This window comes from Ornithorhynchus anatinus, chromosome 4 (assembly GCF_004115215.2).
Source record: "Ornithorhynchus anatinus isolate Pmale09 chromosome 4, mOrnAna1.pri.v4, whole genome shotgun sequence".
Taxonomy (NCBI): domain Eukaryota; kingdom Metazoa; phylum Chordata; class Mammalia; order Monotremata; family Ornithorhynchidae; genus Ornithorhynchus; species Ornithorhynchus anatinus.
The window spans coordinates 15,634,479-15,659,419 of record NC_041731.1 but is presented as its reverse complement, the minus strand read 5'-3'; the positions used below and the strand labels follow the sequence as shown (position 1 = coordinate 15,659,419).

Below are 24,941 nucleotides of genomic sequence, written 5' to 3'. Positions count from 1 at the left end.
AAGTTTGGCAGTCTCTCAATCTAGCAGTTGCATATTAAACAGAGTCACAGGAAAATTGAGTCATTTCTAATGACTTCAAAGACTCCAGTCTGTATCATCTCAGCCTAATTGTCTCATCTTTTTGCTGATTTATGACCAAAAAGTGCTAGTAGGGATTTCCTTTTGCTCATTTAAAAATTTAGCAGTGATTGGTTTTCAATCAATCACTGGTATTTCTTGAAAGCTTGCTGTGTGCAGAGTACTGTATTAAGCACTTGGGAGATACTTTTTTTAATGGATATGTGTTTGTCCTGTCAAGACTTAACTTTGCTCTTCCTGGAATGAGTTTTGTTTTTGTTCCACCTAATTCGGGTGTTTGCTCTTTGATAATAAAACAAATTGATCTAAAATGGATTCGACTATCTGAAAGAGATCCTTGTGGTCCTGATGCTTTAAATTGTCTTTCATAGGAATAACCCTCTACAGTCACCCGTATGGAGGGACCTTACTTAATGAAGACAAGATGTAAGTTGAATTGTTAATCCTATCTTTTCCAATAAATTACTAGGCCAACAAGAGGAAATTCAGTGCACACATTGTTAAGAGTAACTGGCGTGGCCATGAACGTTTACTCTGGGAAGAGGTTGGTAGCCTCTCTTTCACTCTTCTCTAATTGCACCCTGTTTTTCTGTCTCCTTTCCATTCTGTCCCTGCTCTGCTTCATATCTATCTGCTTTGCAGAGGGGCAATACTTCTTCTCTGGGTTACTCTTGGTGCTTTCCTCCAGACCTCAAAGAACATTGTTGTATCTTTTTTGGGGATACGTTTGGTGAAGGGAAAGGGATGGAAGGATCTTATGTATTCTGAATAGCCCTTCAAAATCCCCCCGTGAAGAACAAAATTGTAAATCTCTTCAAATCCTTATAGAATTGCAAGTACTTCCTCTTCAAACTGATGGTAATTCTACTTCTATTAAATGAATATGTGAATGGCTGTCATAAGATAGTATTAATATAATGGAGGCTCCTAGAGAGATGATGACTTAGTTTAAAGACTTTATATATACGTATATAAAACATAATTGGGAAAGTTCTTTGAAATATATATATGCATATTATATATATATGTATTTCAAAGAACTTTCCCAAATATGTTTTCTTAAAGTTAACCACCAGATTGCAAATTCCTTGAGTGCAGGTATTTAGCACAGTTCTCTGCAAGAAATAGATGCTCAATAAACACTATTCATATGTAAAAGAATGGCAGTCAAAGCAGTGGAAAACTGCCAAATTTTGGAAGGCAAAACTACTTAAGGTTGCACTGCATAGAGAAACTCAGGTTAGATTTAGAATATAGTATTTGCTTTTTCTTATTTGAAATGAAAGGTTACAAAATGATTAAATATTTGTAAGGAACATTTAGGAAATGGTAAATTCATCAACCAATCAATAATGTTTACTGAGCAGCTACTCTGTGTACAGCACAGAGGTCAGGGCAATACAAGAAGAGAGCTAGTAAACATAATCCTTGACCTTAAGAAGCTTACAGTCTAGTGGGGAAAGACATAAAAATGAATGGCAGGGAGGAAGAAGCAACCAAGTATAAGGAGCTGTACATGAATGGTGTGAGAGTACCCAAGTGCTTCGGTACCAAAGTAGAGGTTGGCAGGGATTTTAGAGTGGAGACTCTAATGCCTCCCCTCCTCCCCTCTCTGCTGCTTTAGATTTGTTGGACCAGGCCTTCTCCTGAAAACACTAACTTGATTTTTTGACCCCATCCTCTCCTGGTTTTCCTCCTATATCTTTGGCTGATCATTTGCTTAGTACAGTTCATTCGATCATATTTACTGAGCACTTACTGTGAGTGGAAGTCTGTACTAAGTGCTGGGAAGAGTATAATATAACAATTAACAGGCACATTCTCTGCCCACAATGAGTATACAGTCTAGAGGGGAGTGCCCTGAACACAATAAGCACTTAATAAATATGACTGATTGATTGACTGATCCTTCTCACTTTCTTTGGCCAGCTCTTCTACTTCCTCCCACTCCCAACTACGAACCTCAAGTTTCACTTCTGGGCCCTCTTCTAGTCTTAATCTACAAACAATCCTTGGGGAACTCTTCCACTCCAATGGCTTCCACTACCACTTCAAAATGAATGCCCACCAAGCCAACTTTGCCAACTCCAATTTCTTTTCGCCTCTGCAGTATCACACAGCCTTCAGCCTCCAGGACATCTCTCTTTGGGTGTTCTGCTAGCATCTCAAATTCAACATTTCCAAATCTGATGTCTTCGTCTTCTACCCCAAATCCTCTCCACCAAACTTTCCTGTCACAATTGATGGTAACATCGTCCTTTGAGCTATGACCTCAGTATTACCCTGGACTCTTCTTTCTCTCTCTCTCTAATTCAGTCTGTCATCAAATCCTCAGGTCTTCCACAACCTCTCCAGAATCCACCCTTCCTCTTTATTCAACTATCACCAGGCTGACCCAAGCAGAATGATATTTTTTAAAAATGATATGGGCAAAGAGTTAAAAGTATGACCTGGAGAGAGGAGAAACTGAGGTACAAAGGTCTATGAGGAGTTTGATGCAGTAATTGTGCTGGGCTATGTCAAGGGCCTGAAACAGCATGTTGGCAGTCTGGATGGAGAGGAAGTTCCAGAAGCTAGCCACAATATTAAAGCCTTCATCTTTCCATTCTCTTTGTTCCTTTCAGAATCTTCAACATTTATGTGGGTTAATTTAGTATGCCTAGGCATGATGCTTGTTTTTAGGGTTTTTTTTTCAATTTATTTCCTCTGTTTCCTCTCCAACTTACCTAGCATTAGAAGCTTTACTAAAGTTCTGAGATTTTCAGATATGAAAGGAAATGTAATTTTGAATTCTTTGTCTAACCCAAACTCTAACGTTTTACTTTGGCTGCAGATTGGAGAGCATCCGTCAGTGTGGTGTTGCACTCTGTATCGTTCTGGGGGTCTCCATCCTCACCGCTTCCATCGGCAGCTCCATCGTTCAAGACAGAGTTTCTGGGGCCAAGAGACTACAGCACATTAGTGGACTAGGGTACAGGACCTACTGGTTTACTAATTTCATTTATGACATGGTATGTAAAACCACAAGCTTCTGAAGTTAGGAGGGTAGTGTTTAACTCTCAGCTGGTGAAATGGTTGGGCGGGAGGAGTGTGAGCTGTCAGATGAAGATAAAATTCTATGAGGGAAATTTCAGCATCTGACACTGGAGAAGAAATGCAACCCCAGTGAATGATCCAGAGGCCAGGTCTGCCGAGCTCAAACTTTAAGCTGGAACATAAGTCGATTTCAGATCCCGAGAACTGGTTCAATGAGAACATAGAGCAAGAACATAAGAAACCACGTTAATAGTCCTCACGGCCTACTGTCCCGTTTCCAACAGTGGCAAGAAAGTAATAGTTGCCTTCCTTTTCATCCATTCATTAGCCAAAAATAGATCTCTCTTTCATGAATTTATCCACAGCCCTCTTAAACTGGCTGGCAATTTTGCTCACCCACTCTCCCCACTCCTCACTCTCAATCTATGATAAATTCCCTAGGCTTGCCTTCCAGTGGTCCTCCCTTTAGTTTGGATTGTACCTACTTCTACCACCTCTTAGAATGACCCAGAAGTTCCATATTGTCCCTGGAACCAAATATACATCTTAAACGTTCTCTGGACCAGAGCTGATTCAAAAGAAACAACAGTGCCTAGTGGTAGGAGCAAGGACTTGGGAGTCAGAAGACCTGGATTCTAAATTCAGCTCTGCCAATTACTTGTCTTGTGATTTTAGGCAAGTGCCTTAACTTGTCTGTGCCTCAGTTTCCTCAACTGTAAATGGGGATTCAATATCTGTTCTTCCTCTTAGATGAGAAGGAAGTAGTGCGAGAAGCAGCGTGGCTTATTGGAAAGAGCCCGGGCTTGGGAGACAGAGGTTGTGGGTTCTAATTCTGGCTCCGCCACTTGACAGCTGTGTGACTCTGGGCAAGTCACTTCTCTGTGCCTCAGTTACCTCATCTGTAAAATGGGGATTAAGACTGTGAGCCCTACATGGGAAAACCTGATTACCTTGTATCGCCCCCAGTGCTTAGAATAGTGCTTGGCACATAATAAGCACTTGACTAATGCCATCATTATTGTTATTATTATTATTATGACCCCCATGAGGGACAGGGACTGTGCCCAACCTGATAAACTTTAATCCAGCACTTAGAACAGTCCTTGACACACAGTAAGAACTCAACAGATATCATAATCATGATTGCATCCTTTTCAGATTGGATCTTCACTCCTCTTTCCTTTCATTCCCTCCTAATGGATCTGGTTAGTCAAGTGCCCCAGACTCAGATTGGCTTCTTGAGGGAGCTAGGCCAGATCAAAGAGAGAATTTACCAAAGTATAATCTTCTCTACTGGACTTCTGGAAAAGTCTGTTTGAAGGTTTCATATAGACAAGACAATCTCTTCAACTCCTTTCATCTGAGTTAGAGCCTCAGGATGCTTCTGTCAAATTTATTATGAAAAGTAAAAACACAGGATTTCCCCAGAATGAAGAAAAACTGCTAGGCATAGTAATGCCTGGGGAACTTGATGGTTAGCTTATTAGTATTATCAAAGATGCTTGGAATTAAGAGGCAAATATAAGCACAACACAGAATTCTTCTAATAGAGGTTACAAAATGTCATTGGAGATTTAATTGCCCTTTATAGGCAATAATACCTCCAGATTACTCTGGTTCCTTAATAATTAAGTAAAAGTGTTAAAAAAAAGCAGAGGTTCTTTATTTTTTCATTCAATTTATTGATTCAGTTCTTGTATGGAGGTGTACCTTCATATGACTTTATAAAATACTTAGAAGAGTAACAAAAGATGAGCTGACACGTTATGTCTGAAACATTTCAAGAAATTCTTTTTTTTAATAGTATCTATTAAATGCTTACTATTTTCCAGGCACTGTACTAAGCTCTGGAGCAGATACAATCTAATCAAGTTGGAGACGGTCCATGTCCCATATGGGGCTTACAGTCTTAATCCCCATTTTATAAAAGAGGGAATTGGGGTAGAGAGATGTGAAATGACTTTCCCTAGGTTACACAACAAACTGTCAGAGCTGGGATTAGAAACCAGGTCCTTCTGATTCCTAGGCCTAGCTCTATCCACTTGACCATACTGTTTCTCATCTGGGGATCCAACTCATAGGGTGATAAAAGTTTTAGAGATATTCAGTTCATTTAATCTAACTACATTTTTTAGAGGAGTAGTGTGAGTCTAATGTATATTGTTTTTTTGTGTGAATAGGAAATATTGAATACCTTAATTTTATGAATTTAAAATGCTGCCCCATTTCAAATATATAACCCTAACTTTAATTTGAATATTCATTCATTCAATAGTATTTATTGAGCGCTTACTATGTGCAGAGCACTGTACTAAGCGCTTGGAATGAACAAGTCGGCAACAGATAGAGACAGTCCCTGCCGTTTGACGGGCTTACACCACTCTCTAAATTGACTTCAATTTAGCTTATAGCTTTTATTCACAATGCCTAGTGGTAGCTACAGGGATGCAACCTGTAGCCAGCAGCACTAATCCCAAATCTTTCTATCCCAAGCCTAAGTCCCAATTCTATGTTTCTTATATAAATCCTAATTTTCAGGCTCAAATTTATGGCAGTGAAATTCTGTAAATGTTCATATTATGTTTTGAGCAAAGTAAAACTCTTTATTGAGAGTTCCTTCCAGTTTAAGTGGATACTAATAAATGTCTCCGATCTTTCATGTCCCTTTTCCCTTGTTTTTCCAGCTATTTTATCTGGTTTCAGTTAGCCTGTGCATTGGCGTTATTATTGCTTTCCAGCTAACAGCCTTCACTTTCCGAGAGAACTTAGCAGCCACCACCCTCCTGCTGGCTCTTTTCGGGTACGTGATTGGAAATGTCGCTCTGGAATTATGGCTTGTTCCTTGCAAAAGGAAATCTTTAGGTTGGCTTTGAACCTGCTGTTGAGGGCATGATTTTCTCTCTTTATAAGCAATTACATTGCAGTCAGGGATACCGAGCGAACAGGCTGCAGCATCACTGTTCCATACTCTGTGGGGGAAAGGGAGAGGGTATTCTGTCTTAATGAAACTAGGCCCACAACCATCTCTGAAAGCTCCTTAAACTGTTCGACAATCTTTTGCCATTTGAAATTGATTCTTTGTTCACCGCACTTCAAGACTAATCTGAGTGTGAAAACGGGGAATGGAGACAGCCCTGAAACTCTGGCTGGGTACTTTTCTCTGGGCACTCTGCGTGTTTTTCCCACCGCTAGGCTACTTGTAAGAAGGTAGTGTTTTTTCCAAATGCTGGCTTCTTCCTCCAAAAAGAAATTACAGGGAGTGGTAATGCAGTTTCCCAAACAGCCGCTGATGAACTAGAAAAGGAGTTTTGCCTGATGTATATTTACCAGCTTTATTTTTATGTAACAATCAGTGAATAGTATTTATTGAGTCCTTATGGGTGCAGAGCCCTGTACTAAGTGTTTGGGAGAGTACTGTGCCACAGAATTGGTAGACATGTACCTTGCCCACAGGGAGCACAAGAAAGCACATTCTTTCTACACAACCAAATATAAGTTCACGTGCAATTTCATGCAAATACAATATTGGTAGCTTCTGGTTCCGAAAGAGATCTTCATATCTTAGTTTGCTGATGAATAAAATGAACAAAATTGATCCTAGTCTCTGGCCCTAAACAGGTTTTGAATGTAAAATTTTGAGCACACTTTGCAGTGTGCTGAATCCCTGCCCACCTCGAATGTTTCATCCTCTGCACCAGCAAGAGCACGTCCAACAGGGATGAAACAGTGAAAGTGGCACTGGGAAAACACTAAAATTACAAATCGATTCCACTGCGTAGCTTCTCGGTCCCAATTCATTCAGAGCTGCACTGAGGCTCCTCCATCATTTAAGACAGTAGATTCCATCACCTATGATGTGAGCAGAAGAGAGCATCTCATTAGGGGTGATAAGATTATTGGCCTCTCGATTGTTGGAATGTCTAAAATGAGAGAGAAGATTTTCACTGCAATGAGATCATCTAAACCAGCCTTTTACCCTTTAACAAATCATCCATTTCGTTTTTGGAGCCAAGAAACAAAAGGATCTAGATTCACTTTCTAAAGTTCAGTCGTCAATCAATCAGTCAATCAATGGTATTTACTGAGCATGTTGTGTGTACAGAGCACAGTAATTATAATAATAACAATAATGATAATGGTATTATCTAAGCACGTACTATGTTCCAGGCACTTTACTGAGTGCTTGGGTAGATACAAGGAAATCAGGTTGGACATACTCTCTGTCCCACATAGGGCCCCCAGTCTCAATTGCCATTTTACAGATAAGGTATCCGAGGCACAGAGAAGTGAAGTGACTTCTCCAAGATCACACAGGATTTCTAAGAATTTGAGAGAATAGAGTACAACTGAGTTGGCTTTACAGTGCAACAAAGCTTACTTCATAAGCTTTCCTCTCAACAAAAGTGATTAATGTGGTTTGTGAGTTCCATCTCTGGGATATTATGGATTTTAGTTCCTAAAATATGAGCTCTCTTATCATTTTATTTTAGGAAAAAAAAGTCCATGTAACATAGGCCTCAGAGAAAAAAGTAAATAGATTAAGAAACTTTTCAGTTTTAACTGTTTTTGGATGAACTATCTCTCCCATTACTCAGCACTCTCACCTCTCTCCAGTGTTTAAACCAGTAAGAAGGTTCAGTCACATAAGCTGCAGCACAAATGATTCCAGGCAACTCAGGCAAGCAAAGAGCTATTCACATGGTAAATGATGAAAATTACCAACTAGACTAGAGCACCGATTTTAAAAAGGTTTGGAATGATTCACCTATCAACCTACCAAATGCCCATTTAAGGTTAAAAACAATGAACAAAAAGTGTAGTCTATTAGATTTAGCCACTCTGTTGGACTGATTATGTCTATTTGTTTTACAAAAATTAAAGTGTGTGGATTTACATATCGATATTTCTCCATTTTCTGTCTAAAAATGGCCACAGAAAAAATGAATATATAGGTAACCAACAACAGTGACATTCAGCCATACTGCTTAAAAGTAAACCAGATAACCATACCAAAATTTACCATTGATGATGATGATGATGACACATTAGACTCTATTCAGATCATTTTTTATTCTGGTCTGTGACCAAAATAATGCTAAAAAATAATCACTTTCATTTTTGAAGAGCTTTCATTTTCAGTCATCTCATTTTGTCTTCGCAACGACCCTGTGAGTTTAGGTAGTAGCGGGGCAGGGATTATTACTCCCATTTTCGAGACAGACATTGTGAGTTTGTGAGAGATTAAATGTTGTCCGATTTTGTCAGCAGGTGCGTGGCAGAGACTAAAACTCAAGGTTTCCAAATTCCGGGGCTTCCCAATTCCTAGACCAAGAATCTTTCCATCTTCAGGTTAGTTAAGGAAATAACCTTCCATCTCATTTCATTTCTATGACATCTCTTACCTCTAACAGCCCGAGATGTTACTGAATCCCCAAATTCCAGCCAAGATAACCCAAAGGAGCCACTTAAAGAGGCCCTCCACATCTTCCCATCTCATGAGCTGCAGGTTGGGGACCTCTGCCTAGTGCACCCCAAGTTCCTGACCTCACCATATCTCTGCTACCTCCCTGCAACTCTCTGAAGGCAAGGGAGCCACAGGGAACTAACCTACAACTGCCCTTCCCCCACCCCCATCCAGGGTTGGCTGCAGGAAACTCACAGACAAAGCACTCCTTCCCATTTCTTCCTTTGTCCACTCGTCGCTCGGAATCCCTTTATTTCTTGTAGATGTTATGGGGCTCATGCTCCCCGGCTTCCTTCCCATCTTCTCTTGGGTCAGGTCACTTTCTCATTTGACCCCCTTCAAGTCTTTGGATTCCAGGGCAGATATGTGCCATTTCTTCCCCTCAAGGGCAGGAGCCTGGCTCCTCTGGATTCCTAACTCTGGATCCTGATCCTTCAGGATATCCTGACCCTCACCAGGGATCATCTCCGATGACTCCCTGTGCCATGTGTCCATCCTGGATCATGGCCTGGAGTTTTTCCTCCTGTGCTCTGCTCTCCAAGGAACACGGTTCCAGACTTTTCACCTCAAAAATGGCTGAGGAACTTCCTCCCCAACTACTTGAATGCCCAACGTCCTTCCCATCTTTCCCTCTGATTGTATGTGGTTCCAAATAATAAAAATGATAATAATAATTATGGAATTTGTTAAGCCCTTCTATGTGCTAGGCACTGTAGTAAGTGCTGGGATGGATACAAGCAAATTGGGTTGGACACAGTCCTTTATCTCACTTGGGGCTTGCAGTTTCAATCCCCATTTTACAGATGAGGTGACTGAGCCAAACGGAAGTTAAGTGACTTGCCCAAGGTCGCACAGCAGACAAGTGGAGGAGCTAGAATTAAAACCCACGATCTTCTGCATCCCAGGTCTGTGCTCTATCTAGTACGCCAGGTTGCTTCTCCATATACTGCCATTTAAGACATTAATTAAATTTCCCTCAAGGAAAGAAATGGCTTTTATAATGTGAAAAAACAAGATTTTTGGTAGTCAGAGACATTTGCTTACTGGCTATAGCAGGTCCTTGGATTCAGAAGGTCATGGCTTCTGATCCCTGCTCCAACACTTGTCTGCTGTGTGACCTTGGATAAGTCACTTAACTTCTCTGTGCCTCATCTGTAAAATGGAGATTAAGAGTGTGAGCACCAGTATGGGACAGGGACTGTGTCCAACCTGATTAGCTTGTATCTACCCCAATACTTTGAACAGCTCTTGGCACACAGTAAACACTTAAAAAGTACCATAATTATTATTGTTGTTATTTATGGACACAGTCACATCTTTTTAAAAGCCGAATTTCTGTTTTAAGGAATAAAACTGAATGTAAAACAGGCTTATTTAATTGTTGGTTCTAAGGTCAATGGGAAGCAATAGTCATGCTGCTGCTCTCGGAGACAGGTAATACAGGAAAGGTGTTCTACAGCCGCAACAAATGAAATTTTGGTATATCCGAGGCTCCTAATAACATTTTTGCTTTAATCCCCAATAATGGTTCCCTCCAAATCTGCGGTGAAATGCTTTCCTCACATTTCACATGCAGTTTTATAGGCTGCTTTTCTATACCAGTTTTTTCCTCTCAGGTGAGTGAGCGATTGCCAAATGAAATGAAATACCAGTCGGATTCAGCAGAACTTTATTTTAATGTCTAGACTGAGTGCTCCTTGTGGTCAGGGAATTTATCTACCAACTATTGTATTCTAGCCAGTAAGTACTCAATAAGTACTTTTGATTGTTCGATGGATAATTTGTGGTAAAAGGCTTTTCTTGCAGAGTCAGGATGTTGCCTATGCAAATCATTAATATAGTAAACTCTACATTATTCTTCATTTTTTTTTCTTCAGGTATGCAACGTTACCATGGATGTACCTAATGTCCAGAATCTTCTCAAGTTCCAACGTAGCTTTCATCTCTTACATCTCCTTAAATTTTATCTTTGGACTTTGTACCATGTTAATGACTATTATGCCACGGCTATTAGCTGTGATCTCCAAATCACAGGTCAGTGAAGCTCAATATCACTTCTCATGATTTACTGACATCACTAGAAAGGACTCTTCTTTTTCACATATTCATTTGGTGCTATTCTAATGGTGGTAAGATATGAATTTAGAAGAGGTCCAGGAAATGGCAAAATCAGAAAGACAAACTTACTACTGTTTCTACAATTTTATACATTCTTTAAATAGTGTAATTCACTAAAGTGTGACATTTAAAAAAATGATCTCTTAACATGCCTCAGATATACAGACCCGGGTAAACATTCTAAGATGATCAGTGTTTCTGAAAGAAGGAAACAAATATACTTACTTTTGGAAATGTTGGTATTTGTTAAGCGCTTACTATGTGCCGAGCACTGTTCTAAGCGCTGGGGTAGACACAGGGGAATCAGGTTGTCCCACGTGGGGCTCACAGTCTTAATCCCCATTTTACAGATGAGGGAACTGAGGCACAGAGAAGTTAAGTGACTTGCCCACAGTTACACAGCTGACAAGTGGCAGAGCTGGGATTCGAACTCATGAGCCCTGACTACAAAGCCCATACTCTTTCCACTGCGCCACGCTGCAGATATTCCTGTTCATTCAGGATTTTGCGGGCAAGATCCTAATCTAATATTTTTAAGTATAAATAAATATGGATGAAAATCTTTCCATGAGACCATAATCAACAGACAAGGATCATGTAGAATGAATTAATGGTTCAAAAAGAGATAGGCTGATTCTCAGTGAAAATCTTGTTAGTTGTTTTTTGTTTTTTTTAAATGTTATTTGTTAAGCACTTACTGTATACCGGGCACTGTTGTAAGGGAGACAATGTAGATGCAAGCTAATCTGGTTGGACACAGTCGGTGTACTAATCATAATAATAATAACAATAATACTTGTTGAGTGCTTACTATGTGACAAACACTGGTCTAAGCGCTGGAGTAGATAAAAATTAATCATGTTGGACACAGTCACCCCACCTTACAAATGAGGTAACTGAGGCCCAGAGAAGTTAAGTGACTTGCCCAAGGTCACAAAGCAGATGCAGACATGCGGCAGAGCTGGGATTAAAAACCAGGTCTTTCTGACTCCCAGGCCTGTGCTCTATCCACTAGACCATACTGTTTTTCATGGGCTCATGGTCTTGATCCCCATTTTACAGATGAGGTAAATGAGGCACAGAGAAGTTAAGTGATTTACCCAAGGTCACACAGCAGACAAGTGGCAGAGCCAGGATTAGAAGCCAGGTCCTTCTGATTCTCAGGTGAGGGTCTATCCATTATGGCACAATGCTTCTCAACCCAAGCCTTGGTCCAGGGTTTGGCATATAATTAGTGCCAAACAAATATTATCAATATCATCATCATTATCATTATTATCTTAAGCTAGTTTTCTGGTACGGAATGCCTGGAGAACATTTTAAACCAGGCACCCACTATCTCTTGTCTTCTGCCTGGGTCACCTGAGCATTTCAGAATCTCAAACTTGTAAGACATTTTTAGCAAGCATTCCACAGCCATTTACCTCCTCTAAATAAACCATCACTTAAAAGCAGAAATCAGTTGTAAGGGAGAAGCAAATCTTCAAACTCTGTCACAGTTCCTCTGGAGACAATTTGTTTTTCTGGTTTTAGAAATAATTTCTATCTTGTGCCCCCAAAAAGTGCTAACTGGTTAATTTGTAAACTCAAGTATTGCAGTTTTAAACTACTTAGTAAAATCCAGCAAATTGAAACTCAACATTTCTTAAATTCCAATTTTAGGTCTGCATTATTAATCTTTTACTTTACACTCTGCATTGCCACCAAACATGTAATTTATTAATGCTCTTCAAATACCTGGCTCTGAACTGAATAATGACTTGACTACTTAATTTTAGATTTTGTACCCCTAGTCCCCCCAACACACATACACACACACACACACACACACACACAGAGTCACACTCACACATAATAATAATAATAATAATGTTGGTATTTGTTAAGTACTTACTATGTGCCAAACACTGTTTGAAGCACTGGGGTAGATACAAGGTAATCAGGTTGTCCCATGTAATAATAATGTTGGTATTTGTTAAGCGCTTACTATGTGTAGAGCACTGTTCTAAGCTCTGGGGTAAATACAGTGTCATCAGGTTGTCCCACATGAGGCTCACAGTCTTAATCCCCATTTTACAGATGAGGTAACTGAGGCACAGAGAAGTTAAGTGATTTGCCCACAGTCACACAGCTGACAATGTAGGGCTCACAGTCTTCATCCCCATTTACAGATGAGGTAACTGAGGCCCAGAGAAGTTAAGTGACTTGCCCAAGGTTACACAGCTGACAAGCGGCGGAGCCAGGATTAGAACCCATGACCTCTGACCTCCAAGCCCGGGCTCTTTCCACTGAGCACACATGCACTATAGCCCAGTGGATAGAGCACAGGCCTGGGAGTCAGAAGGACCTGGGTTCTAATCCCGGCTCTGCCACATGTCTATTGTGTGACCACGGGCAAGTCACTTAACTTCTTTGTACCTCAGTTACCTCATCTGTCAAATGGAGATTGAGACTGTGAGCCCCACGTGGGACAGGGACTGCATCCAATTTGATTTACTTGTATCCACCTCAGCACTGACTACAGTGCCTGGCACTTAGTAAGCACTTAACAAATACCATCATTATTAATGTTACGTGTAGCCTTTACTTTTCTCCCATCTACAACAGCCCATGAGATGAAGAGGACTTGGGCCTTCTGCCACACCACCAGCTGGTTGATTAGCTAGATTTCATACCCTGATTGCATCCTGGTGGCATTTAGTGATTCTTTGAGATTTCACATCAGTAGTGATAACTTTTCTATTTCGTACTGCATGTATGCTACCTCAAATGAGTAGTTATGTTGACTTTTGACATATACTTTATCTTGATTTTCAAATTTTTCTTCCCAGAATGAAGGACCAACAATTAATAACAATAATAATAACAATACTAACAACTGTGGCATTTTTAAGTGCCTGCTATGTGACAGGCATGATAATAAGTGCTAGGGTAGATACAAGGTAATCGGATTGGACACAGACCATGTCCCATGTTGGGCTCACAGTCTTCATCCCCATTTTACAGATATAGTAGTTGAGGCACAGAGAAGTGAAATGACTTGTCCAAGGTCACATGGCAGGCAAGTAGGGAAGCAGCATGGCTCAGTGGAAAGAGCCCGGGCTTTGGAGTCAGAGGTCATGAGTTCGAATCCCTGCTCTGCCACTTGTCAGCTGTGTGACTGTGGGGAAGTCACTTAACTTCTCTGTGCCTCAGTTACCTCATCTGTGAAAGGGGGATTAACTGTGAGCCTCACATGGGACAACCTGATGACCCTGTATCTCCCCCAGCGCTTAGAACAGTGTTCTGCACATAGTAAGTGCTTAACAAATACCATCATTATTAAGTGGAAGAGCCAGAATTAGAACCCATGTCCTCTTGATTCCCAGGCCCGTGCTCTATCCACTAGGCCACGCTGCTTGTCTTATGAAACTTTAGGCTGAGACAAGCCAGATTTTTTCAAAGATGGAAAATTCAGATTTGAAAATTCATGTTTAATCTGTTGTTTTTCCTCTGTTGTGCTTTTTGTTGATTAGACCATATGTGTTTAGATATGGGTATGAGTTTATATATGTATGTGTGTGTTTTTGTGAGAATGGGTCTTGCTCTTATTATCAATTGATCTTTTTCCTCTCTAGTCCCCCTCTGTACTACTCCTGTTAATGCCTTAATTTTTACCCTGTCTATGAAATAGTTCACAGTGTGGTAGGTTGTTATGTTTTGTAGAGCTCATGCTTTGAGGGTAAGAAATATGAAGGAAGGCATAGGAGAGTGTGGACATGCAATAGTTTTTGTCTGGAGTTTTCTGAAAGGAAAGAATTAGAGGGGCAGTGTAAAGTGACTTCTCATCCTTTTCTCTCTCTTCAACAGAATTTGCAGCAGATCTATAGCATTCTCAAATGGGTCTTTACAATTTTCCCTCAATTCTGCCTGGGCCAGGGCTTGATAGAACTCTGCTACAACCAGATCAAGTTTGATCTAACTCATGACTTTGGCATTGACCCATACGTCAGCCCCTTTGAGATGAATTTTCTGGGTTGGATCTTCATGGAAATGGCACTTCAGGGCACCGTCCTGTTCTCCCTACGATTTTTCCTACACTGGGATCTGTTGCAGAAACTGAGGTGCGTTTGCTAGAGTATTTAGTTTACTCTTTGCTTTAATGGCTCCGGACCTGTTTTCTAGAGAATGGGAGAAAGATAAAATCCATCTGAAAGCTGGAAGATAAGAGAAATTTGATCATTATTACCTACAGCTCCAATGAGCCCTTGCTCTGTTAGATTCTTTTTTTTTTCAGTCTGATACAGCCGCCTAGACAGGGAAAGAGAACTTCAAAAAGATATGGTGCTAGTATGAGAGATAATATCTCCAATTATTTGACTGACAATGTATTTGCTCCTTTGTAATGGGTGAACCTTAATGTTAATTTAAATGCAGCAGCACCTAAGGTGAATTTTTTTGGTATCCCGTTGTCTCCTAATTTCCCATTTTTTACCATTAATCCTGCTAACCGTAGAAGGATGATTTTCATAGCATTCAGAGTGGCATGCTACCTTTTCTTGCCCTGCTTAATTTGTCGACAGCAGTGGTGGAATACTAAGAATTTCTGGGTCTTTTCCTCCCAACCTCAATTTAGTTAATCAAACAATGATATTTATTGATCGCTGACTGTGTGCCAGGCACTGTACTGAGCACTTGGGAGAGTATAATATGACAGTTGGTAGACACATTCTCTGCCCACCATAATATTACAATCTAGAGTCCAGGAACTTTTTACATATAAGGTGAACGAGGCGACCGCCATACTACACTATAGAAACTTCCCCCATCCTCCTTGTGTGGCTTAGAGATAGTGGTGTCATTCTGGATATTCTCTGCTTCCTTTTCCTTCCTTTCCCATCCTTAGAGGATGACTTTTGCCCTCTTTTGGAGTTTCTTCTCTCTCTTCCCTGTTCTCCTTCTCCTAAACTAACTTCATTTCCCCGCCTTCCTCCCTCAGGGTTACAGCCCAGAAAAATTGCCTCTGGGTTTGGGAGTGGCAGGAGAGGGTTGAGCAGCCCAGGAGCCGGGAAGAAATTCTGGGAAATTCAAACCAACTGGGCTTGACGAGACCACTGGTCCAAAGATCTCCATCACTTGCTGCTGCTAAAAATAGCAAAAGAAAAACAAAACCAAAATCCATTACCGTTCCGAGGCAGCACAGGAACTATTATTCATCTTGCTGACAGTCTTTCAGTCTACTGTCTCCCAACACATCATCTTGAGGGAGACTTTGAGGTTTCCTTCATTTAAAATTTTGAAACCAGGTCTTTGCTTGTCAGCTTTCATCAGGAATGCAGGGTCAGGGAACCGTGAAGCACTGATTGGACTCGAGAGCAGTTTCAGTCACCCGTGGCCGGTCCCAACGGAATTCTCCTTGGGGATTCATTTTGGCTTTCCCTCCCTAGGGGTTCCACCTCCATCAGCAGCAGCACCCTGGATCCTGAGGAAGATTTGGATGTCAGAGTGGAACGTTTGAGGCTCCTTGGGGGCAGAACTGACAGGGATGTTCTTCTATTGTACCACTTGGAGAAATGCTACCAACACTTCCACAAGAGAAGCACAGCTGTGAAAGATATTAGCTTGGGAATACCAAGAGGAGAGGTAAATAAGCAGAGGGGAATTGGGAAATCATGACCACTTGTTAGGATCCCCTTGGTCTCATGATGAAAGTGCTTGAAATCAAAGCCGGGGTGAGCAGAATGCTCCAGTAGAGAGAATGCAGGGCTGGGAGCCAGATTACTCAGATTTGAAACCCAGCTCCACTTCTTGCCTACTATGTGACCTTGGACAAGTCACCCAGCTTCTCTGAGACTCACTTTCATGGGGATGAAATACCCGATCAGTCCATCAATCATATTTATTGAGTGCTCACTGTTGGGTCCCACTTTCACAACATCACTAAAATCCCTCCTTTCTTCTCCATCCAAACTGTTATCACATTAATACAACACTCATTCCATCCCGCCTGGATGACTGCATCAGCCTCCTTGCTGACCTCCCGGCCTCCTGTCTCTCCCCACTCCAGTCAATACTTTACTCTGCTGCCCGGATGATTTCTCTACGAAAAGCACTCAAGACATGTTACCCCATTCCTCAAAAGACTCCAGTGGTTGTCCACCCACCTCAGCATAAAACTAAAACTCTTCATCATTGGCTTTAAAGCACTCAATCACCTTGTCCCCTCCTATGTCACCTCGATATTCTCCTTCTACAACCCAGCCCCCACTTTAACTCCTCTAATGCTAACCATCTCTCTCTGTCTCCATCTCGCCTATCTCTTCATCTACCCCAGCCCATGTCCTGTCTCTGGCCTGGAATGTCCTGCCTCCTCAAATCCGACAGATAATTACTTTCTCCTGCTTCAAAGCAACATGATTTAGTGGAAAGAACAGAGGCTTGAGAGTCAGAGGACATGGGTTCTAATCCCTGCTCAGCCACCAGTCTGCTGTGTGACTTTGGGCAAACCACTTAACTTCTCTGTGCTTCGGTTATCTCATCTGTAAAATGGGGATGAAGACTGTGGGACAACCTCATTACCTTGAATCTACCCCACTGCTTAGAACAGTGTTTGGCACATAGTAAGCTCTTAACAAATTTCATAATTATTATAATTATTAAGGGAGCAACTCCTCCAAGAAGCCTTCCCAGACTAAGCTCCCCTTTCCTCTTCTCCCACTCTCTTCTGTGTCGCCCTGACTTGCTCCCTATGTTCTTCCCCACTCCCAGCCCCACAGCATTTACGTACATAGCTGTAATTTGTATATTTATATTAATATCTGTCTCCCCACCTCTAGACTGTAAGCTTGTTGTGTGCAGGGAATGAGTCTTTTCATTATTGTATTGTACGCTCAAGCACTTAGGACAGTGCTCTGCACACAGTAAACACTCAATAAATATCACTGAATGAATGAAGGCAGAGCACTATCCTAAGTACTTGGGAGAGTACAAAACAACAACATTAATAATAATAATAGTAATAATAATAATAATAATAATAATATTGGTATTAAGTGCTTACTATATGCAGAGCACTGTTCTAAAGCACTGGGGTAGATACAGGGTAATCAGGTTGTCCTACGTGAGGCTCGCCGTTAATCCCCATTTTACAGATGAGATAACTGAGGCACAGAGAAGTAAAGTGACTGCTCACAGTCACACAGCTGACAAGTGGCTGATCTGGGATTCGAACCCATGACCTCTGACTCCCAAGCCCAGGTTCTTTCCACAGCCATATCCTCTGCTCACAATATACCTCATGTTTAATATGTTAATCCCAAGTGGGACAGAGACCTGGTTTGTTATGATTATTTTGCATCTATCTCAGCACTTAGCACAGAGTAAGCACTTCATAAATACCATTATTATTATTATTATTATTAGAAGGAGCCATCATTTTAGTGAAATCAATACTCTTAGAATCAAGTGGAGTCTCATTGACAGGGTAGCAAAGCTATTGTTTCATGATTGACACCATTTTAGTTTTGTGTGTATTTTTCCAGTGAAACTTTGAAGAATTTAAATGGATGGAATTTTTTATTAAGTAGAATTACTTTGTCTAAGACTAAGAAAACAGCCTTCAACCACAATTGGTGATTTTATCTTCTTTAGCTGTCCACTGCTAAAATCCTCTCTCTTCTCCCCAGCCAAACTGCTACTGTGCTGATTCAAGCATCTATCATATCCCACCTTGATGACTGCATCTATATCCTTGCTGACCTTCCTTCCTCCCATGTCTCCCCACCCCAGTCCTTACTTCACTCTGTTGCCCAGATCAGAGACTCCACAAAGAAGACTGTGCAGTCCACATCTCCCACTTCTCAAAACCTCCAGTGGTTGCCGAACACCTCCACGTCAACCAGAAACTCCTTACCATTAGCTTTGAAGCATTCATTCAGCTCGTCCCCTCCAATCTTATGTCACCGATTTCCTACTACAGCCCAGCCTGTGCACTTCAAGTGGCAATTTGCTCATTGTGCCTCAATAATGATGTTGGTATTTGTTAAGCGCTTACTATGTGCAGAGCACTGTTCTAAGAGCTGGGGTAGATACAAGGTAATCAGGTTGTCCCACATGAGGCTCACAGTCGTAATCCCCATTTTACAGATGAGGGAACTGAGGCACAGAGAAGTTAAGTGACTTGCCCACAGTCACACAGCTGCCAAGTGGCAGAGCTGGGATACGAACCCATGACCTCTGGCTCCCAAGTCCGTGCTCTTTCCACTGACCCACGCTGCTCAATCTCATCTATGTCTCTGCGGACCCCTTTCCCACATCCTTCTTCTGTCCTGGAACTACCTCCCCCTCCATATAAACAGCCCACCATTCTCCCCACCTTCAAACCTTATTACGATCACATTTCTTTCAAGGGGCCTTTCCCAGTTAAGCCCTCTTTTCTTCTATGCCCTCTTCCTTCTGTGTCACCTTTGCATTTTGATCTGTACCCTTCAAGCACCTGACCCTTAGCCCCACAGCTCTTAAGTACCTATCCATAATGAATATATTTATATTAATGTCTGTCTTCCCCTAGAAACTGTAAACCCCTTGTAGGGAAAGAACATATCTGCCAACTCTGGTGTATTGTTCTCTCCAAGCACTTAGTACAACGCTCTGCACACAGAAGGAGCTCAAATACTATGAGATTGATTGATTCGATTGAGCTAAGCTATGACTGGTAGAAGGAAGAGTTATGGCTCAAGGGATAATGGAGAATAGCTACTATTCTAACTTTCATAATGAACCCAAGTCTGTGTCTGCCACCTGCATGAGTGGGAAAGATGGTCTGGCTTCATTCAGGGCAGGCCATTAAAAAAAGAGTGGAGACTATGTTCTTTCTGGGTTTCAGTGGAAGGGAGCTTCTTTCACATTGTTGTGGTGCGCCTTATAACCCCAAAATGCCTTGTGTCATTAGGGAATCCCTAGGAAATAGTCAAAGGCTAATAGTGGAAGTAGTTGTAATTAGTAGAAATAGTACTTTTAAGTTCCTACTGTGTGCAGAGCAGTATAATAATCCCTGGCAGAGACACCTCAGGCCATAGTGCGTCCCCCAGCCCTTGCTCTGGAGCACGGCACCCAGGACAAACAGTGCCTGGCACATATAAGCCCTGAACAAATAACTGTGTAAACTCACATTGTGAATTCCAAAGTTCAGAGTTAAAAATAGCCTCTATTGCACATCTCGAGGGTATCTGGGGGGGGCAATTTGTTAGGATTGAAAAGCAATATCATGACATGGCATTTCAGCAATCAGTTCTCTCATTTGTTTCTGGAGATGGTGATAATGGTTGCTTCATTGAAATCCAGTGACATTTCATTGTAATTTGATAATTTTTTTTTAGAAACAGTCTATTTAGCTGTTGGAGTAGTCATCCTCTCCCTGCTTCAGAAATTCAACAGGCATACCATTATTCATGGGAACTTTATTATAATTGTAAAGCCAGTGATAATGATGACTTTATCAAATGTTGGAATATGTTCTCTTCCTGGGGCTCCTTCTCAGTGCCTCACAAACCTCCTTTTATATCTTATCAATCTTCTAGTGCATTTCATCAATATCACCTAAATATAATGATTAATGCTACCACTCCCAGTGAGGTGTAGCATGGAGAACACGGGACAATGGCTCACTGCACATTTAATTACACTCCCTCCCAGGAAGACTCAGGGCACGCCTGCCAGCCCAGGGATTCAGGGGTCCACATACTGAGCACGGGCTGCTTACACGGGTAGGGTTTTACCACACCCTTTCATTTGCTTAAGCCCAACCCTGGCTGACAGTCAGCTCCCCTTGGCTCTCCCGAAGATACTCCCTCAGGAGCAAAACTTTGTTAGCCCTCGTGCTGTGAGTAGGGGTCCATGGCTTCTCGTTGGCAGTTGAGCAGGAAGCTGGCATCCCTTGGGCTCCAATGATACTTGTTCATCCCACTTAGTAACTCCAACAGTTGGTTGATCTCCACCTCATGGCCCGATCTGCCATCTTGGAGCCATGTGGCCTTGCGGGGAGGGAGTCAGGGGCACCCCCAAAATGCCAAGGTGTTGGGGAAACATGGGGCACTAGGGTCAATCCCAATCGGCGATAGGGTGGAGGTTGGAGGTGATGATGACGATGGTATTTGTTAAGCGCTCACTCTGTGCCAGGCACTGTTTGTCCTGGGGGCCGTGCTCCAGGGCAGGGTCTGGGGGACGCACCATGGCCTGAGGTGTAGAGATGTGTTTTGGATGATGGTGCCAGTCCTGGGCCTCTGGAGCCAGTCAGGCCCTCAACAGGCACTGCAGGCAAGTGGAAACAGGGGAACTGGGGGGTAGGGGCAGCGTCAGCAGGTTAAAGTCCCTTCTGTGTGCTGTGAGGTCACCTCAGTCTGTGGGGATGAAAATGCAACTTGGATATTTCTCCCCACAGTGCAGAGCTCAGCCCTGCAGTGGCACTGGAGTAGATTTGAGATAATCAGATCAGACACACAATCCCTGTTCAATACTTTGAACTCAAGTTCAAAGTAGGAGGGAGATCAGATGTTTAAACCCCATTTTGTAGATGAGGAAACTTGAGGCACAGAGAAATTCAGTGACAGAGGCTAGAGGTAGAGTCAAGGTTAGAACCCAGGATCACACTCGATAGGTTCCTGAAATGAAATCCTTCCCGCAGCACTGATAGAATGTTCACTGGGTCCTCCTTTGCTGGGCAAGACATTTAACAAGAATGGGGGCAATATCATTGGTAGTAATCATATTTATTAAGCATTTACTGTGTGCAGAACACTGTACTAAAAAGTAGGAAAATAGAGAGGGAAAGCTAGGCAGCGTCTCTGACCCTCTAGCAGATCACAGTCTAAGAATAAGATGGGAAAGAGTTTGTTGCTGGACATAGTAGGAAAGATGAAATAATAGAAATATGGAACAACATCAAAGACAACACAAAAGTACAGAGCCCAATAAGTCTGAAAGTAAAGAGAACTTGTAGGTACCTTCTACAATTTATAGAGGCTGAGTGCTACTGCTTCTGTTGCTTAAATTTCTCTCACAGCCTGGTGGAAGGAGGCTACACCTTAAATCCTTCAGTATATCCAAAGTGCGATTAGGTGGTGAGTTGGAACAGGGAAGCCTTAAACACGGAGGACAGAAAAAATACTCTAAATGCACAACGCAAATCTCTCTCAGTACTGTCTTGAGGTCTTTCTAGTAGTTTACACACCCTACTGTTTTTTTTTGTGGACACCTTCAAACATCAGAAACATCCCATATTAATCTGCGAAATTTGTTCAGTAGTTGTCAGACTCCAGGTACGCTGATGTACCTGATGTATGCTGATGCTTTTATGAGGTCTTTAAAGAATTGTGAGCCACTCTCTGGACTTCTCCTAGAGTATAAAAACTCAACAACATAACGGTAGTATTACTGGTTCAGATTAATGGATCACCTTGTCAAGATTTCTGCTTTCCTTAATGGGAGCAAGATGCTTAGAGAAAGAGTGGAATGGGTTGTCGTCTTTGGAACAATGGAACTTCTATGGAACGTCCCAATTTTCCATCCATATATCTAACTTACGCCTATATCTACCATTCTTCAAAGACCACCTCTCCTGTGTGGTTTTCTGGTCTGAATCCGCATCACCATTAGGTTGTGCACAAGTAATGATGTTTTTGAGTATCTTCTCTGGAAGCCTTCTACCCAGAATCCTGGCATAATTAGATAGCAGTGAGCTAACCCACCAGTACTTTCCCCAACAGGATTAAATCTCTATATGACAATGCAGGGTTTGAACTGTTACTTGGATAATGGTGAATACTATTAGCTTTGAGGCTTTTGCCAAGATGAGGATTGTAATTCACTTTCTTTTCTCTTCCCTCCTCTGACCAGTGCTTTGGGCTCTTGGGAGTGAACGGAGCTGGAAAGAGCACAACATTCAGGATGTTAACCGGTGACATCGCTCCATCAGGAGGCCGAGCTGTTTTCAAGACTCCAGCAGGGTAATCGCACAGATCTGGTTTGAAACGTATCTGTTTTAACAAGGCTAATGATCAGACCCCATCTCAGGATCACATCTGGAGAGTTTCCAGTATTCTACCAGTCTCGGCTACAGGAGGGAGAGTCAAGCAAAGGCCTACCCATTCCATTCCTAGCTTGGGCAGTGGCTAGTGAGTGGAAGGCAATCAGCTAGAAGTCAAAACTCACCCGTGCTGGTCAGCAGTGGCATGAGAGAGTTGAAGGCGAGATTCAAGTTTACTGTATGGAAGAAGGTAATGGTAAATCACTTCCCTATTTTCACCAAGAAAACTATTTGGATCCACTACCAGATGATTACAGATGGAGGTGAGGCGGTCTGGGAGAGATGTGTCCGTGGAGTCACCATGGGTCGGAAGCGATTCAACAGCACATGACAATACAAGGAGGCAGGAAAGGAACTAAGTCCAGGAAATATGAAGTCCTATTATCTCTAAAAGGGAAAAAGCTACTGATTGCTATTTCCTTTTATTTTCAGTGACTTAAGAGTCTAAAAATTATATATAGACATGTAAAGATGTAATACTTGTGTTTAAGTGCTTACTATGTGCCAGGTTCTGTATTGAGCCCATGTAGGATATAGACTGTATCCAACCTAATTACCTTGTATCTACCTCAGTGATTTGAACAGTGCCTAGCACATAGTGAGCACTAACAAATTCCATTTAAAAAAGTTAGGAATCTGTGTACAGTTGTTCAGCATTTACTCTTTTAACTTTCTCCAATCATGCTATATCTCCTGTTTTCAGCTCTTTCTCTGACTATTCTTCATGGTTGTACCAGTTCCCACTTGAAGCAGAAAGTTTCAAGTAATATGAGAAATCATCTGCTGAAAAACAGTCTGAGATTTTTCCAGTTGGTACTCTGTTCAGGAAAGGAGCATTGCACATTTAAGAAAAATATGCTGAAGAAATATTGAAAATGGCTTGATTTCAAAACTAAGTAATCTCTTCTATTAAGTATTCTGTGTATCTTCATGAAGGTCTTATTTAAGTATAGATTATACCTAATGGTTAGAAGACTTGGTTTAGAGAAGACCAAATTCATCTGGTTAAACAATATAATTGGGCTGAAACAAGTTAAACAATATAATTGGGCTGAAACAGGTCATTTTTTCCAAGTGTATGTGTCTCCCCAGTGCTGTTTACCTCTTTATATATATTACACATTTTTTAGCTTCTGCCATTTGAAAATTGCCTTTTGGTTTCAGCATGAGTGCTTGATCATTGAAAATGAGTATTTAGAGCTTTGAGTCTTGACTCCTGATTCCTCCCCACTTCAGTCCATTAAAAATCACAGGATGGTGTAAATGTATCCTTTTATCTCAATATATTATAAAGGACAGACAAAATAATGTAAGCTCAGTACCTTGCGAACATTTCCTAAAATGGTAAACTCATCATTTTTCTTTGAAATAAATACGGGAGTAAAATCATAAGTATAGAGCTGAGTCTGAGTGAGATTTAAATACAGTGTGAATATCTATGAAGGATTTAAAAGTCTTTTAGGATAAAAGGTACTGTATAAATGAAAAATAAATCCTCAAATCAAAATTCACCCATATATTATGACTAGAAACAGAAGTATCAAAATATTGCCAAGGATAGAGCCCAAAGCAGGAGACTTCTGTTTTCTTTAAATAGCACAACAGAAAATAGCAGTATGCCTGATGGAAAGAGCATGGGTCTGGTAGTCCGAGGATCTGGGTTCTAATCCCAGCTATACCCCTTCCTTGTCTTCTGTGCGACTTTGGGCAAGTCACTTACCTGCTCTATGCATCAATTACCTCATCTGTAAAATTCTGGTGAGGGATTAAATCCTCCTCCTTCCAGTTTACACTGGGAGCTCCATGTGGCCCCGATTGTCTTGTAACTATCCTGGGGTTCAGTACAGAGCCTGGCACAAAGTAAGCACTTAAACAGTACTAATATATATATAATATATATATATTATATATATACATAATTTTTAACCTCAAAGGCACTGAAAATAAAAGGAAACAGCACTCAGTAACTTTTTCCCTTTTACAGATAATAGGACTTCTTATTTTCTGGACTTAATTCCTTTCCTACCTCCTTGTATTGTCATATGCTGTTGAGTCATTTCAGACCCATAGCGACTTCATGGGCATATCTCTCCCAGAACGCCCCACCTCAATCTGTAATCGTTGTGGTTAATAATAATAATAATAATGTTGGTATTTGTTAAGCGCTTACTATGTGCAGAGCAC

The 24,941-nt window shown here is 41.4% G+C and overlaps 1 protein-coding gene and 1 non-coding gene across 2 annotated transcripts in view; both read left to right on the top strand.

Moving 5' to 3' along the window:
* ABCA13 (ATP binding cassette subfamily A member 13) overlaps window positions 1-24,941 on the top strand; it is a 247,710-nt gene that overhangs the window by 176,405 nt on the left and 46,364 nt on the right. The window contains exons 52-58 of the mRNA XM_039911957.1: window positions 450-504; window positions 2,912-3,089; window positions 5,799-5,914; window positions 10,456-10,612; window positions 14,546-14,799; window positions 16,123-16,318; window positions 22,568-22,677. Coding sequence (XP_039767891.1) covers window positions 450-504; window positions 2,912-3,089; window positions 5,799-5,914; window positions 10,456-10,612; window positions 14,546-14,799; window positions 16,123-16,318; window positions 22,568-22,677 — 1,066 coding nt within the window. The remainder of the gene's footprint in view (window positions 1-449; window positions 505-2,911; window positions 3,090-5,798; window positions 5,915-10,455; window positions 10,613-14,545; window positions 14,800-16,122; window positions 16,319-22,567; window positions 22,678-24,941) is intronic.
* LOC114811805 lies at window positions 22,735-22,872 on the top strand. Its single transcript, XR_003759501.1, has one exon. It is a non-coding gene; the product is annotated as a small nucleolar RNA SNORA7 (small nucleolar RNA).